Genomic DNA, 15,343 nt, shown 5'->3' with positions numbered 1-15,343 from the left:
GAGGCACCGGCACAAGGGATAGGCTCCACTCCTGGCTGTTGGGCTTCTGGAAGAGGAGTCCCTGTGGGACAAGGGGATCAAGCCCAGAGAGGGGCAGATGATGCTTCAGTAGCATTGGATTTTGGTTCCAGTTTTTCCTTCTATGGAGAGCCCCAGGGAGAAGCCTGGGACTGGCTGCTCTGAAAAGACAGTTGTGTGTTGAGGACTGTGTTGGAATTGCAAGCCATCAACTTAAGGGAGTGGGATTTCCTGGCCCTGCCTGTAGGATAGGGGGCCTTGTAGGGAGGCATGAGATGAGAGTCAGTGTGCAAAGAGCCAGCTAGAGGAAGGTGGGGTGAGTTGTACCTCTCTGCCTTAGGGAGCAGCCTGGTTTGTCTCTCTCTGGTTTTGAGTTCTTGTGTGTTCTCATTCTGAATTCTAAAGTGGTGTTCTGGTGCCACATTCCAGCAAGAGGAGACTGTTTTTATCCCACTTCTCTGCATGTGTGCACATAATAAAGACCAGTGACGTTCTGTTCAGTTCTGTTGGAGTTGGACAGACTTTGCTGCTGCCCCAGAGAGAGACAGACATAGGGACTTTGAAGAGACCAGCTGTGAGAAGACAGCTTGGGCCCAACCACTTACAGCTGGGCTTGGATACTCGGTGTTATGTTTATGGCACACACACAGAGTGAAGTTTTTAGATAAACCCGTAATGCCCTCGCTTGACAGTTGCAATGTAACATGACGTTATTGCTTCGAATCCGGAACCCACAGGAACCAAAAACCAGAGAGAGACAAAAGCAGGCTTCTCCCTCTGGCAGTGACCCCCACTTCACCCCACCTTACTCCAGGCTGGCTCTCTGCAGACCCTGCTGCTAGACCCAGAGCCCACACATCCCTCCAGAGCCCCAGCCTGGAGGCAGGACCCGAACTCTCCCCCTCTTGAAGCGATAGTTTGCAATTCCAACACAGTCCTCAATACACCACACCCGGAAGAGGTTACATTTGTTTAGTGGTCAGAGAGACAACCCCCATCACCGTCACTGACCAGTGTGGGGAAAGCCAAGGGAACCCACCTTGGAAAAGGAAACTGAGGCAGGGTGCCCCTGCAGTACTATGTTTGACCAGAAGATGGCACACTGGGGTGGCCAGGCCCTATGACAGGCTCTCTATGGGCTGAGAAGGGGGGGATAGCACCTGAGTCCCCTGAACTATTTGCATCTCTGACTCCCCCCTCCCCACTAGGGAGGTTTCCCCAATTTCACTCCGGTTACTGTAAATCACATGATCAAACTTTCACTGTCTGTCAAACGTTGGTGCATGTTCTCATCCTCGCTAACAGCTGTTTCCCTGGCAAGGGAGAGTTAGATGCCAGTCTGGGTGTTTGAGTGGAGGGGAAGGAGTGCTCAGAAGAGGGGTGGGATCGGGCCCTATGGAGATGGAGAGATGCAACCGTTCCCACCAGCTCTGGCAATCCCCCAAGGCCCAGTTCTAGAGCACGTGGGAATTTTTCCATCGAAATATTTTTCTTGGTCCACGTTTTCCATTTTCTGCAGAAGCCAAACGCCGGCAAATGGGCCGGTTTCCAACCACACCGTTTCTTTGTTTCGCTTTGTCATCAAAAAACTGCAGCGTTTTGGGGGGAAATTTCAAAAAGAGAAAAACAATTTTTCAACATTGCCACAGGAAAAATAATTGTTTTCCAGCTGGTTCTGCTACCCCACCCCCGTTTCCTTATTCCACCTCCCGTTCTCCCTCCACAGCGTACCCACGTCAGAGCCAGATCCCCAGACTCGGGGCTATATTTAGGGTGACCGTCGCCTTCTGCAACGCAGTGAGAATTCCCCTCCTCTCTCACAGCCCTGTGTCCCCGGGGACGAGGCCAGAGCTGGGGAGCTGCAAGGTAACAGACTCTCTTCTGCGTGAGAGGGGCGCGCCAGCGCTGCTAGAGATAAGGACAAGACCAGCTTTCTGTTTAAAGCTGGCCTGGTCCAAGTGCTCTCCAATCCGCATGGTTCTCGGATTGCTTTGGCATTGGGTGTGCCTCTTGGGGGTGCAGAGAGCCAGAGGTGGGGCCATTTGACCACAGGGTTCCTGAGATACAGCACCCCCCAAAATAAACATCTAACTCACTTGCTGGTGACCGCCAGCGTGTGCACGGCCTCCACTCGCCCTTTTGGGGAGCAAAATTCAGAATGGTTTTAACAAGAGTTTGCCAGAAGCTGCAGGGAATGCCTGGTGGAGGGGAAGGGTCGTGGGGGGCAGGGGAACAGGAGTTTTCCTTTCACTCACTAGGTTCAACCGAGGGACAGAACTTTTCAGCTTCCTAGGTACAGGGGACTACGTATATAGAAAAACGAGATGGACGGGATTTTGGATTGTGAGAGTTTAACACCATCACATGTTAATATTTACTAACACATCTGCAGCCAGGGCCTTGCCAGCCTGGACTCAGCATGGGGAAGTTGGAAATCTGGGAGAAGGAGGCAGGGATTATGGGAAGATGTCTTGAGTAGAAGGCCTCAGTTTACAGCTGTGTATATGTGACACGCGGTACTCTGTGACCCCCATATTCATCATTCATGTGCGGCTGTGATATTTCATACAAAGCACGCCAGGTACGGTATCTTATGAAAGGTCATGATCTGCTGAAACCTGTTGTTCTGTCCAGATATGAATATCCTTAGTGTATATGAAGTTATGAGATTTAATTTGCCGTATGGTTGTTTCTGAAATACGTTGTAAATTTGGGTCTCTACAGCTAACCACTCCAGGAGGGTGTTAACCGACCGTTAATCAGCAGGGGAGGTGTCATCAAGGGATTTACAATTCAATGACAGCTGCCCAAGCACCACACAATGGGGACTGCTCAACTCTCTGACTCAGTTGCACAAGACCACCATGGGGATTGCTCAACCCTGTGACTCAGCAAAGCCCATCATGTCCGGGTAAGTGTCTCCTAGGCACGTGGACCGAGGGTATAAAATAGGGGACAGTGGCAGCCGGCCTTGGCCTGTCTCCTCCCCCACGTACGCTGGAAGCAACAAGAACAGTGAGAAGATGAAAACTTAAACTGAGGAGACTGGTCCCAGGCTTGAGAGGGAGGCCTGTGTGTTAAGAACGGTAACATCCAGTGGGGTGAGAAAATCGCTTGATCGAAATACTGCCCAGTGTACTAAGGTTTAAGATTTAGACTGTGCGCTTACCTTTTATTTTCTCTGGTAACTATCGCTGACCTTTTGTACCTACAGCTTATAATCACTTAACGTCTTTCTGGAGTTAATTATCTGTTTGATATTTTACCTAAAACAGTGTATTTTCCCGGTGGTGCTCGGGAAATCTCAGCTCAGGTTACAAAGGCTAGTTCGTGTCCTCTCCACATGGAGGGAGGGGTGGACTGGGTTAAAAATTTACACTGGTCGGGCTTCTGACCAGGCAAGACAGTCCAGCTCTGGGTGCAAGGCTGGGAGCTGGGGGAATTGGCTGGTGCCTTTCTCTGTGTGATTTGTGAGTGGCTCAGGGAGCATTTATGCAATCCAGCTGGGTGTGGGGCTCCACATGCTGTGAGAGGACAGTGCCCGGAGGGGTTTGCTCCTTGTCACTAGCAAAGCCTTGTGAGAGACGGCCCAGGCTGGAGAGTGAAGAGGGCAAAGTGGTACCCCAGTTCCAGGTTGTGCCCGGGGGACCCCGTCACAGTATACATGTCTGCAGCAGCGCAAGGGTTAAACTGAGGAAAGGTCTCAGCAGGCTCCGGATTCCCAGGGATGTGGATGGAGAAACTGAGTCACGACTCAGGATTCTGAGGAATTATGGCAAATGTTTTTCTTTATTGAGCAAAGTAAAATAAAATCATCAGAGAAGCACAAGCCCTGGGCTGGAGCTCAGTGCCCACGGCAGCAAGGGGCAACAGCAGTTTGCAGATGACTGCAGTATGAAGAGATACGGCGGCCAGTGCACTGTGGATCAGTGTAAATCCAATCCAGTGTCAACTCCGAATCTCCCTGTCCTCGCTCTGACACTGGCTTTGCCTGGGAGTGACTCCAGCAGTCACTCCTCATTTGCACTGGGGAGAGCGAGAGGAATCAGCCCTGAGGTCCCTGATGGGTAACTCCTGACGTACATCAGCGTGTGTGAGAGCAGAATTCACCCCTCCCCACGAGCTCGTCCCTTCATTCATGCTCTGGATGGGAGTGTTATGGGCACTTTGCTCAGGTGCGAATGACGACACCAGATGCAATCTGGATTTCATTCCTGGGTTCTCCCCCCAATGTGGGAGGGGAGTGGGGTCTAGTGGTTAGAGTGTGTGTGTGCGGGGAGCTGGGAGCCAAGACTCCTGGGGTCCTTCCCTGGCTTTGGAAGGGGTAACCTAGGGCTTGCCTATACTACCCACCAGATTGGCGGGCAGCGATCGATCCAGCGGGGGTCGATTTATCACATCCAGTGAAGACGCGATAAATCGACCGCCAAGTGCTCTCCCGTCGACTCTGGTGCTCCACCATGTGAGAGGCGGAGTCGATGGTGGAGCGGCAGCAGTCGACTCATCGTAGTGACGACACTGCGGTGAGTAGATCTAAGTATGTCAACTTCAGCTACATTATTCACGCAGCTGAAGTTTTGTAACTTATATCGATTCCCCCCCCCCCCCCCCAGTGTAGACCAGACCTGAGATGCTGTGATAGTAAGAAACATTTTTTACCCTAGTCAAGACAAACCCATTGGAGGAAGGGGCTTGGAGGGGTGGGTTGCTGAAGGGAAAACCGCTCCAATAGCTCTGGGAAGGAGGGTGAATGTACCATAGCGAGCGAGTATCTCATGGTCTCAGCTCGCTGCTTTTTCACTGCCCCGTCCCAGCGCCCCGGCCTGTCTGAGCGAAACGTGCCGGCTTTGCCTGGTCGCTGGGTGAGGTTAGTGCGGCTCAGAGCAGTGCTGTGAAGCTGGCTAGCCCGAGGTATATGCGGGTAGCCCCAAGGGTGCGATTGCTTTGGTCCCCATCCCCACTAGCGAATCAGCTGCTCACAGGATTTTAAGGGGCTCAGTGTTGCTCCCGTTGTCGTGCCAGCAGGGGTCGAAGACGGGGTAGACGGGGGCGCTCCTGAAGTCAGCGTTGTAGAAGGAGTACAGGGGGGTCAAATTACCGAGGTCATCGGCGTTGTAGAAGGTCACTTCCCCGCCCGCGTAATCGAGATAGACCCCGATCTTCTTAGGTGGGGGGTTGCACTGAAAGGGCATCGGGTTGGTGTCAAACGCCCAGTACGGCTTCCCGGCCTTCTGCTTGTTGTAGCCGATCAGCCAGTAGCCCTCGGTGCAGACCTCACCAGACCCCGGCCATAAGGATTTCATCTGGATCAATCTGCCCCGTCTCTCCGCTTGGTCTGAGACGATGCCCAGGTTCCAGCGCGGCTTCTGGCCCACGGACACCTCCCAGTAGTGCTGCCCCGCGCTGAAGCTCTGCTGGGCCACTACGCAGTTGGCTGTGTCAAATCTCCTTGGGCCACAGCTGACGTTCCCTGTGGAAGTCCCACATTTCACCGCCTTCCCGTCCTTCAAGATCTCCAGCTGGGGATGGGCCGTGGTTGGGTCCAGGGTTAGATCCTCCTTCTTCACTGGGAAAGGCAGAGAGGGTCGGGGGAAGGGTTTTATTCTGCAGGTTTATGGCTGTTTCCATCACAGCCGTCCCCTGATATTGATTTTTGAGAGGGCCACAGATGTCCGACCCCTGCTGTGAGCTCAGCCCGTCTCATGCTAAGCAGGAGTGGGCCGGGTCGTGGTTTGGAGGGGAGATCTCCCTGGAAAGCACTGTGAGTGACTCTGCCATGGAGTCAGTGCGGTGGTAGGGGACACGGTGCTGGAGGGAGCCCAGCAGGGGGCTCAGTAAGGGGCGCTCTCCCCTTTCCGTCAGTGCTGGCCCCAACACCCCAGTCATGCGGCACTAGAGGGCGCTGTGCTGCTGGCAGTGGGGTGTAGAAACAGCTGCCCCATCCCAGAGGTGGCCGCATCTCAGTGCCAGCTGATGGATCCCTGTTATAGAATCACAGAATCCTAGAGATGTGGGGCAGGAGGGGACCTCAAGAGGTCAACTAAACCAGCCCTCTGCACGGGGGCAGGTAACCCTAGACCAGCCCTGACGGGTTTGTCGAGCCTGTTCCTAAAATCCTCCAGTGACGGGTAATGTTCCCTCTAATTTTCTATGTCCACGTGCGGAATGAATTTTATGTGCACCAATATGGAGGTGATGCGTGATGGGAGTGGGACCGAGGAGTTCAGAGTGTGGGAGGGGGCTCAGGGCTGGGGCAGAGGGTTGGGGTGTGGGGGGGTGAGGGCTCTGGGGTGGGGCCGGGGATGAGGGGTTCAGGGTGCGGGAGGGGGCTCAGGGCTGGGGCAGAGGGTTGCAGTGCTGGAAGGGGTGCAGGCTCTGGGGGGTGCCGGGGATGAGGGGTTTGGGGTGCAGGCTTCCCCGGGGAGAGAAGACTTCCCCCAGCCCTCTCTCGCTGAAGCAGCCTGGGGCCAGGACAGAGGTGCCTCTCCCCACCTGTGCAGCCCTTGATAGCCTGCTGTGCGGCTTAGAGAGAACTTAGGTGACGGGGATCCCACGACCTCCTTTGGAAGCCAGTTCCAGAGCTTAACCCCTAGAGTGAGACACTTTCCCCTAATATCGAACCTAAATTGCCCTCGGTGCCCATTAAGCCCATTACGTCTTGTCCTGCCTTCTGTGACATGGAGAACAATTGATCCCCGTCCTCTGTAGAACAGCCCGTAACTTAGCTGAAGACTGTTATCTGGTTCCCGCTCCGTCTTCTTCTCTCCAGACTAAACAGGCCCAGTTATTCTAACCTTGCCTCATAGGTCAGCGTTTCTAAACCTCTGATCAGTTTTGTTGCTCTCCTCTGGAGTCTCTCCAGTTTGCCCCCATCTCTCCTAAAGCGCGGCGCCCAGGGCTGGACACAGCTCTCCAGCCGGGGCCTCCCCAGTGCCGGTAGAGTGGGAGAGTTACCCCCCGTGTCTAACACGCGCCCCTCCTGTTAACACACAGTTATACCCAGTCTGGGACGTGTTTTGGGGCCCGGTGGGACGAGAGACCCTAAGGATTGTTCTACCCAGCGCGCTGGCCAGCAGCCCCCTCTCCACCTGCCGTGATAGCCAGGACTGCACTGAAGGGCTACAGGGGGGAAACCGAGTTGCTGTCCTCTGTGTCCCACGCTCACCCTCCTTGGCCTGGGAGCTCACACTAGCCCACTGGAGACCCCTGATGATCCTATAGGCCTAACCCCCCAGATTTCCCCCTGCACCACTCCAAGGGTGGGGGGAGCTGTGACCTCCTGTTGGGGGGGCTGAGGCCTGGCTTCTGTCCCCTTTAGCTCCCCCCTCCTCACATTCCCCAGCTCCTCCCTCCCTCCTCTCCATCTCCCCCCACTTTCCCCTCCAGCTCCTCCATTCTTGCCCCTGCTCCCCCCTTGGCTGGGTCTGTGCAGGGTCAGATGCCTGGTCTCTGGCTAGTCGTCCTCACTCACCTGGTGCCACTTTGTCCCCGGGGCCAGTCTTGGTAGCTTTGCTCCTTGGCCACATTTCATCGCTCTGGTGGGAGAGCAGAAGGCAGTTGAGAGTCTCTCCAGGCCCCATTGCTTTATACAAAGACCCTGACCAACACTGGGGCCCTCCATGGGGCCGGGCACATCACAGACACCCCCAGAGCAAGATCAGGGACCCGGGCACTGCACAGACCCCCCTTGACTGAGAGTGGCCCCGTCACACTGGGTGCTGCACAGACCTCCTGACCAAGACTGCAGCCCGCTGCACTGGGCGCTACACGGACCTGGGCCCCCATCATGCCAGGCGCTGCCCAGATACTCAATGAGCAGCAGTCACTGTCCCAAAGAGCTCACAGTTAGTAGAAATGGCAGACAAAGAGCGGGAGGGGAAACAAAGGACCAGGGAGGGGAAATGACTTGCCCCAGGCGACACAAATAGTCAGTAGCAGAGTTGGGAAGAGACCCCATGTGTCCTGAGCCCTGGTCTGTTACTCTATATACCGGGCAATGCTGCCTCTAAATGCTTGAGTCTCTCCCCAGCTCTGGGAGGGGAGTGGGGTCTAGTGGTTAGAGCAGGGGGGCTGGGAGCCAGGACTCCTGGGTTCTATCCCCAGCTCGGGGGGAAGGGGAAGTCTAGTGGTTAGAGCAGGGGGGCTGGGAGCCAGGACTCCTGGGTTCTATCCCCAGCTCGGGGGGGAGGGGAAGTCTAGTGGTTAGAGCAGGGGGGCTGGGAGCCAGGACTCCTGGGTTCTATCCCCAGCTCGGGGGGGAGGGGAAGTCTAGTGGTTAGAGCAGGGGGGCTGGGAGCCAGGACTCCTGGGTTCTATCCCCAGCTCGGCGGGGAGGGGAAGTCTAGTGGTTAGAGCAGGGGGGCTGGGAGCCAGGACTCCTGGGTTCTATCCCCAGCTCGGGGGGGGAAGGGGAAGTCTAGTGGTTAGAGCAGGGGGGCTGGGAGCCAGGACTCCTGGGTTCTATCCCCAGCTTGGGAGGAAGGGGAAGTCTAGTGGTTAGAGCAGGGGGGCTGGGAGCCAGGACTCCTGGGTTCTATCCCCAGCTTGGGGGGAAGGGGAAGTCTAGTGGTTAGAGCAGGGGGGCTGGGAGCCAGGACTCCTGGGTTCTATCCCCAGCTTGGGGGGAAGGGGAAGTCTAGTGGTTAGAGCAGGGGGGCTGGGAGCCAGGACTCCTGGGTTCTATTCTAATCCAAAAAGTACTATGTCATGCAATAGTTTTAAGGTGTTTCAGGTACAACCACCACCAACCCAAACATGACAAAATTAGGGGTGGAGTGGGGGATGGGGCCATGGTTTGGGCTCTGGTGGCCCCCCAACTTCTAAGGAGCGTCTGGTGTTCCTGATACAATATATCTGGTACAGCACGTGGATGCAGTGACAAAGTGATAGGAACTGGTCACTTTGAACCTTTGGACGTGCCTTTCTATTCTCCAGCCTGAGGGACACGTGACCCCAGACTTTGCATTTCTCTTTAACTGCTAATTCAATTTATTCTTCCTTATTCTCTTGAGTTAATATCACCCCTCACGGTGACCAGTGATCAAATTACGACTTTTAAAAAAACGTGGGTGGGTTGGGGGAATGCTTGTGCTGCGATCATTAGAGCAAATAGGAAAAATCTACCTACCGGGGCGTCCATAGTTGATTTCAAGTTCCAAGGCTCGTCTCAAGTTGATCCAGCCGATTTGACTGACAAGAACTAAGCTGATTTGGGGATGTTGTTGCCTCTGTTTTATACCTAGCAAACACACCTCCACGTTAATCCCTGATGGATTTAATCATTAACATGTTTATTACAATTATCTTTTGGACATGTGCAGTTAACAAGGTGATACCCTACCTGGAAATGAAAAGCCTTCAACCTTGCAGTTATTGAGCCAAAGGGTGTTACCACGTAAGCAACAAGCTCACTCCAGTAATTGTCCAAAATGTTGGCAGCGGGTGGCCCTCAGAGCCCACCCAGAATATCTTGAGGCCAGAATCGCTGCCTCAATTATGTAGACATGACGTCAAGGAAACATTGTAGAGTGGGCCCATCTCAGAACTGGCCGCTCCCATACTCCAGGCAAGGAAGATGCTCTCTTGCTGGGCAGTGACCTCAGTGAAACGGTGGATCACACTCCCTCAGATGGGACCCACCATCAGATAGAGGTACTAGGGGCTGATCATACCATGCACTGAGGAAGCTGTTCCAGACAGACAGAGGGACTTCAGGATCTCAATAGGGAGCTGAGAAAAGGTTGCAAAGAAAAGGCCTGTGTTGCCAACTCTGTTTTTCTTAAAGCCCCAGCTCCTGGAGGCATGTGATCGTGGGAGAATCTCACTTTCCTCCCACTCCCTAACTAAAAACTACATTCCTAGCTGTCTGAGATGTGGAGAAGAAATTGAAAATGTGACCCCTAAAGGCTCAAAATCATGAAGGCAAATAAAAAGAACCCCAAATTTATTCTATTTTAAAACTTCCTGCTGGTAAGCCGATCTCATGACATTTTAGTTAGGTACAAGCTGAGATCACAGCGGGAAATTTTGCTAACTCAATGAGGTGCCATGCCAAGGAGCAAAATAAACACACCCACCCACTACGCCGGGTCCCGGCCCAGGGACCCTGTAGATGGCCAGCACTTGCTGCGTCCATTCCGACTCCTCTGTAGATCTTTCTGGGCCACTTCCCTGCGGCCCCAGCACCCTCTTTGCCCTTGTCTCAGGGCCTCAGCCTGCAGACCCCTGCAGCCCACCAGGAGCTGCCTTTAGCTCCCCGGGTCTCTGCCTGCAGCATGGCTCTGTACAGAGTGCTTGTTGCCTTCAGACTGCAAGGCGGCCAGTCCTCCCTCCTCAAGCTCCAGGGAGTGACTGCAACTGCCCTGTACTGCAGCTCTTCTTATATAGGCCAGCCGGGCCCTGATTGGCTGCTCCTCGCACCCCCTCTCTGATTGGATGCCTCCTGCACAGCCTCCCTAGGGCTCTATTAACCCCTTATGGGCCAGTGTGGGACAGACGCCCCATCACACACCAATACCACTACTGATGCGATATCACTAATGATATTTTAAGTGACACTTTATCAACGTAAACAACAACAGACAAATGCTGCTGCCTGTGCCTGCAGTGAGACTGATTTCACATTTCGGTTGAAAAGTTGATGCTAGGTTGCAACGGGGGTGGTACAAACAACAACAAAAGAAAAAACTTAAAACAAATTGCAAACCCATTTTGCAGACCAACCAAAATTTTTAATGGAAAGTTTCTGTCTAATTTTTTTAAAGGACATTTTGGAAAAAATTTAAACATTTTCACCAAAAATTCTGTTTTTCAAAAAAGGCTACATTTCTGATATTTTAAAAATTTGTTGAATGAAAAAACATTTTAAAAGCTTGTTTAACTGAAATGCTCCCAGTTCCATGCGCAGGGCCAGTTAGACAGGCAGAACTGCAGGGTCTCAATGCGTGGATGAGACGATGGTGTAGGGAGGAGGGGTTTAGATTTATTAGGAACTGGAGAAGCTTTTGGGAAAGGGGGAGCCTATACAGGAAGGATGGGCTCCACCTAAACCAAAATGGAACCAGATTGATGGTACTTAAAATTAAAAAGGTCGTAGAACAGTTTTTAAACTAAGGGCTGGGGGAGGGCTGACAGGTGCGGAGCAGCATGTGGTTCGGACATCCCTTATGGGAGGATCTATAACTGGAGATTCCCTATGTCCTAATAAGGAGGAGAGGATGGAAAATGATAAAATACAGGGAGGATCTGATGAGAAACAGTCACATGAAAATAAGTCCCATTCAATTATGTCATGCAATAGGGGACAGCCAAAAAATGACAAGTTTTTAAAATGCTTATATACCAATGCTAGAAATCTAAATAATAAGATGGGTGAACTAGAGTGCCTCGTGTTAAATGAAGATATTGATGTAATGGGCATCACAGAAACCTGGTGGAATGAGGATAATCAATGGGACACAGTAATACCAGGGTACAAAATCTATCGGAAGGACAGAACAGGTCGTGCTGGTGGGGGAGGGGCACTATAGGTGAAAGAAAGCGTAGAATCAAATGAAGTAAAAATCTTAAATGAACTAAATTGTGCTATAGAATCTCTGTGGATAGAAATTCCATGCTTGGAAAATAAGAATATAGCAGTAGGGCATATTACAGACACCTGACCAGGATGGTGATAGTGACTGTGAAATGCTCAGGGAGATTAGAGAGGCTATTAAAATAAAAAACTCAATAATAATAATGGGGAATTTCAACTATCCCCATATTGACTGGGTACGTGTCACCTCAGGACGGGATGCTGAGGTAAAGCTTCTTGACACCTTAAATGACAGTTTCTTGGAGCAGCTGGTCCTGGAATTCACAAGGGGAGAGACAATGCTTGATTTAGTCCTAAGTGGAGCACAGGATCAGGTCCAAGAGGTGAATATAACTGGACCGCTTGGTAATAGTGACCATAATATAATTAAATTTAACATTCCTGTGCCAGGGAAAAGAGCACAGCGGCCCAACACTGCAGCATTTAATTTCAGAAAGGGGAACGACACAAAAATGAGGAGGTTAGTGAAACAGAAATTAAAGGGTACAACACCAGAAGTGAAATCCCTGCAAACTGCGTGGAAACTTTTTAAAGACACCATAATAGAGGCTCAATTTAAATGTACACCCCACATTAAAAAACATAGTAAGAGAACTAAAAAAGAGCCACCATGGCTAAACAACAAAGTAAGAGAAGCTGTGAGAGGCAAAAAGGCATCCTTTAGAAAGTGGAAGTTAAAGCCTAGTGAGGAAAATAGAAAGAAGCATAAACTCTGGCAAATGAAGTGTAAAAATATAATTAGAAAGACCAAAAAAGAATTTGAAGAACTGCTAGCCAAAGACTCCAAAAGTAATAGCAAATTTTTTTTAAATACACCAGAAGCAGAAAGCCTGCGAAACAACCAGTGGGGCCACTGGACGATCGAGATGCTAAAAGGAGCACTCACAGACAATAAGGCCATTGTGGAGAAACTAAATGAATTCTTTGCATCGGTCTTCACTGTTGAGGATGTGAAGGAGATTCCCAAACCTGAGCCATTCTTTTTGGGTGACAGATCTGAGGAACTGTCCCAAATTGAGGTGTCATTAGAGGAGGTTTTGGAACAAATTGATAAACTAAACAGTAATAAACCTCCAGTTCCTGATGGCATTCACCCAAGAGTTCTGAAGGAACTCAAATGTGAAATTGCAGGACTACTAACTGTCATCTGTAACCTATCATTTAAATCAGCTTCTGTACCAAATGACTGGAGGATAGCTAATGAGATGCCAATTTTTAAAAAGGGCTCTAGAGGTGATCCTGGAAACTACAGGCCAGTAAGCCTCACCTCAGTACTGGGCAAATTGGTTGAAACTATCGTAAAGAACAAAATTGTCAGACAGATAGATGAACATAATTTGTTGGGAAATAGTCAACATGGTTTTAGTAAAGGGAAATCATGCCTCACCAATCTACTAGAATTCTCTGAGGGGGTCAACAAGCATGTGGACCAAGGGGATCCAGTGGATATAGTGTACTTAGATTTTCAGAAAGCCTCACCAAAGGCTTTTAAGCAAAATAAACAGTCATGGGATAAAAGGGAAGGTCCTCTCATGGATTGGTAACTGGTTAAAAGATAGGAAACAAAGGGTAGGAATAAATGGTCAGTTTTCATGGAGAGAGGTAAATAGTGTTGTCCCCCAGGGATCTGTACTGGGCCCAGTCCTATTTAACATATTCATAAGCGATCTGGAAAAAGGGGTAAACAGAGAGGTGACAAAATTTGCAGATGGTACAAAACTACTCAAGATAGTTAAGTCCCAGGCAGCCTGCGAAGAGCTACAAAAGGATCTCTCAAAACTGCGTGACTGGACTACCAAATGGCAGATGAAATTTAATGTTGATAAATGCAAAGTAATGCACATTGGAAAACATAATCGCAACTATACATATACAATGATGAGGTCTAAATGAGCTGGTACCACTCAAGAAAGATCTTGGAGTCACTGTGGAGAGTTCTCTGAAAACATCCACTCAATGTGCAGTGGCAGTCAAAAAAGCGAACAGCATGTTGGGAATCATCAAGAAAGGGATCGATAATAAGACAGAAAAGATCATATTGCCTCTATATAAATCCATGGGACACCCATATCTTGAATACTGTGAGCAGATGTGGTCGCCCCATCTCAAAAAAGATCTATTGGAATTGGAAAAGGTTCAGAAAAGGGCAACAAAAATGATTAGGGGTATGGAATGGCCTCCGTATGAGGAGAGATTAATAAGACGGGGACTTTTCAGCTTGGAAAAGAGGTGACTAAGGGAGATATGATAGAGGTCTATAAAATCATGACTGGTATGGAGAAAGTAAATAAGGAAGTGTTATTTACTCCTTTTCATAATACAAAAACTAGGGGCCACCAAATGAAATTAATAGGTAGCAGGTTTAAAACAAACACAAGAAAGTATTTTTTCATGCAATGCACTGTCAACCCCTGGAACTCCTTGCCAGAGGATGTTGTGAAGGCCAAGACTATAACGGGGTTCAAAAGAGAGCCAGATAGATTCATGGAAGATAGGTCCAGAGTGGGCAGGGATGGTCCCAGCCTCTGTTTGCCAGAAGCTGGGAATGGGCGACAGGGGAGGGATCACTGGATGATTCCCTGTTCTGTTCATTCCCTCTGGGGCACCTGGCATTGGTCGTAGTCGGCAGACAGGACACTGGGCTTGATGGACCTTTGGTCTGACCCAGTACGGCCGTTCTTATGTTCTTAAACATTCTAACCAACTTTAATCTCTCAAATAGGCTTTACAAATGAAGGTCCGTATCATGATCCCTGTTTTATACATAGGGAAAGGGAGGCGCAGAGGGATTCCGTGACTTGCCCAAACTCACCCAGGGAGTTAAAGTCAAAGCAGAGAGAAACCCAAGGTCCTTCATTCCTGCCCTAGTCACTAGCCACCGCTGCTTCCTCACGCCCAGTTATCTCATCTAAAGACTTTGATAACACCAATGGAGAAGGACTTACCCGCAGAGAACCAGGCACTTGCAGCTGCAGGTTTGATTGAAGATCTGAAGATCTGGGGCCCGTATGGATTTTATGTAGATGTTCAGTCTGTCTGGGATTATACTGACTGGAATGTCTCAGCCAATAAGAGCGCAGATCCCTGCAGTCTCATTGGCTATCACAGAACGAGACACCCCCCCCTCCCCCCCGTCTCAAGTCACGTAGTCACCAGAAAATATTGAAACCCGGACAGGTGAAGTTCCCGTATTTGGTAGTTTACAGCGAATACATCTTGACAGTGGTTTTCTTGGAGCGTCTTTAGTTCACTCTGTGGTTATTTAACAAGCAGCTCAGAGAGGTTTCCTGGGCCATTTTGTTCTGCTCATTCTCATTTGCTTTCACTTTCATTTTTACTAATTGTACCCTGCCTATAAAACTCCTCTTTTTAATTTTTCTCTCTTGATTCAGTCTTTTTTTTCATTCTAGAGACTACAGAGGGAAGAACGTAGGGACAAATTTTTCAAAAGCTTTGGCCAGGTGAAGGACTATAGGGCCTGGCCTACACTACAGAGTTAGGTTGACGCAAGGCAGCTTATGTTGACCTAACTATGTCAGTGTCTACACTACAGTCTTGCTCCCGCTGACGTAACTCACCCGCTATACCAGGGGTGGGCAAACTACGGGCCGGATCTGGCTCCTCAGGACTTTGGATCCGGCCCGTGGGATTGCCCCCCGCGCCGCTCTCAAAAGCAGCCGGCACCACATCCCTGCGGCCCCCGGGGAGGGGGGCAGAGAGCTCCGTGCGTTG

At 50.6% G+C, this 15,343-nt stretch overlaps 1 protein-coding gene across 2 annotated transcripts; it reads right to left on the bottom strand.

Moving 5' to 3' along the window:
* Positions 1-3,791: 3,791 nt before the first annotated feature.
* On the bottom strand, positions 3,792-14,718 carry LOC112061075 (tripartite motif-containing protein 72-like). 2 transcript variants are annotated; one of them, XM_065591150.1, is made up of 4 exons: positions 14,557-14,718; positions 9,146-9,256; positions 7,490-7,553; positions 3,792-5,584 (listed from the first exon to the last, which is right to left on the bottom strand). In XM_065591150.1, the coding sequence occupies exons 2-4, from the start codon at positions 9,155-9,157 to the stop codon at positions 4,995-4,997; spliced, it is 666 nt and encodes a 221-aa protein (XP_065447222.1). In that variant the 5' UTR covers positions 9,158-9,256; positions 14,557-14,718; the 3' UTR covers positions 3,792-4,994. The 2 variants fall into 2 exon arrangements, with proteins under 2 accessions (XP_065447222.1, XP_065447220.1); XM_065591148.1 differs by lacking the exons at positions 9,146-9,256; positions 14,557-14,718 and having other exon boundaries at positions 7,490-8,162.
* Positions 14,719-15,343: the final 625 nt, after the last annotated feature.

This window comes from Chrysemys picta, chromosome 4, assembly GCF_011386835.1.
Source record: "Chrysemys picta bellii isolate R12L10 chromosome 4, ASM1138683v2, whole genome shotgun sequence".
Taxonomy (NCBI): domain Eukaryota; kingdom Metazoa; phylum Chordata; order Testudines; family Emydidae; genus Chrysemys; species Chrysemys picta.
The sequence above is the reverse complement of the archived record's forward strand: the minus strand, read 5'-3'. Positions and strand labels throughout refer to the sequence as shown.

Bases quoted from the DNA above. Each gene is read 5' to 3' on its own strand.
- LOC112061075 (XM_065591148.1), bottom strand. From the start codon at position 7,598: ATGGGGCCTGGAGAGACTCTCAACTGCCTTCTGCTCTCCCACCAGAGC. The intron at 5,585-7,489 runs GTGAGTGAGGAC...TGCCTTTCCCAG, and splicing joins CGGGGACAAAGTGGCACCAG to TGAAGAAGGAGGATCTAACC.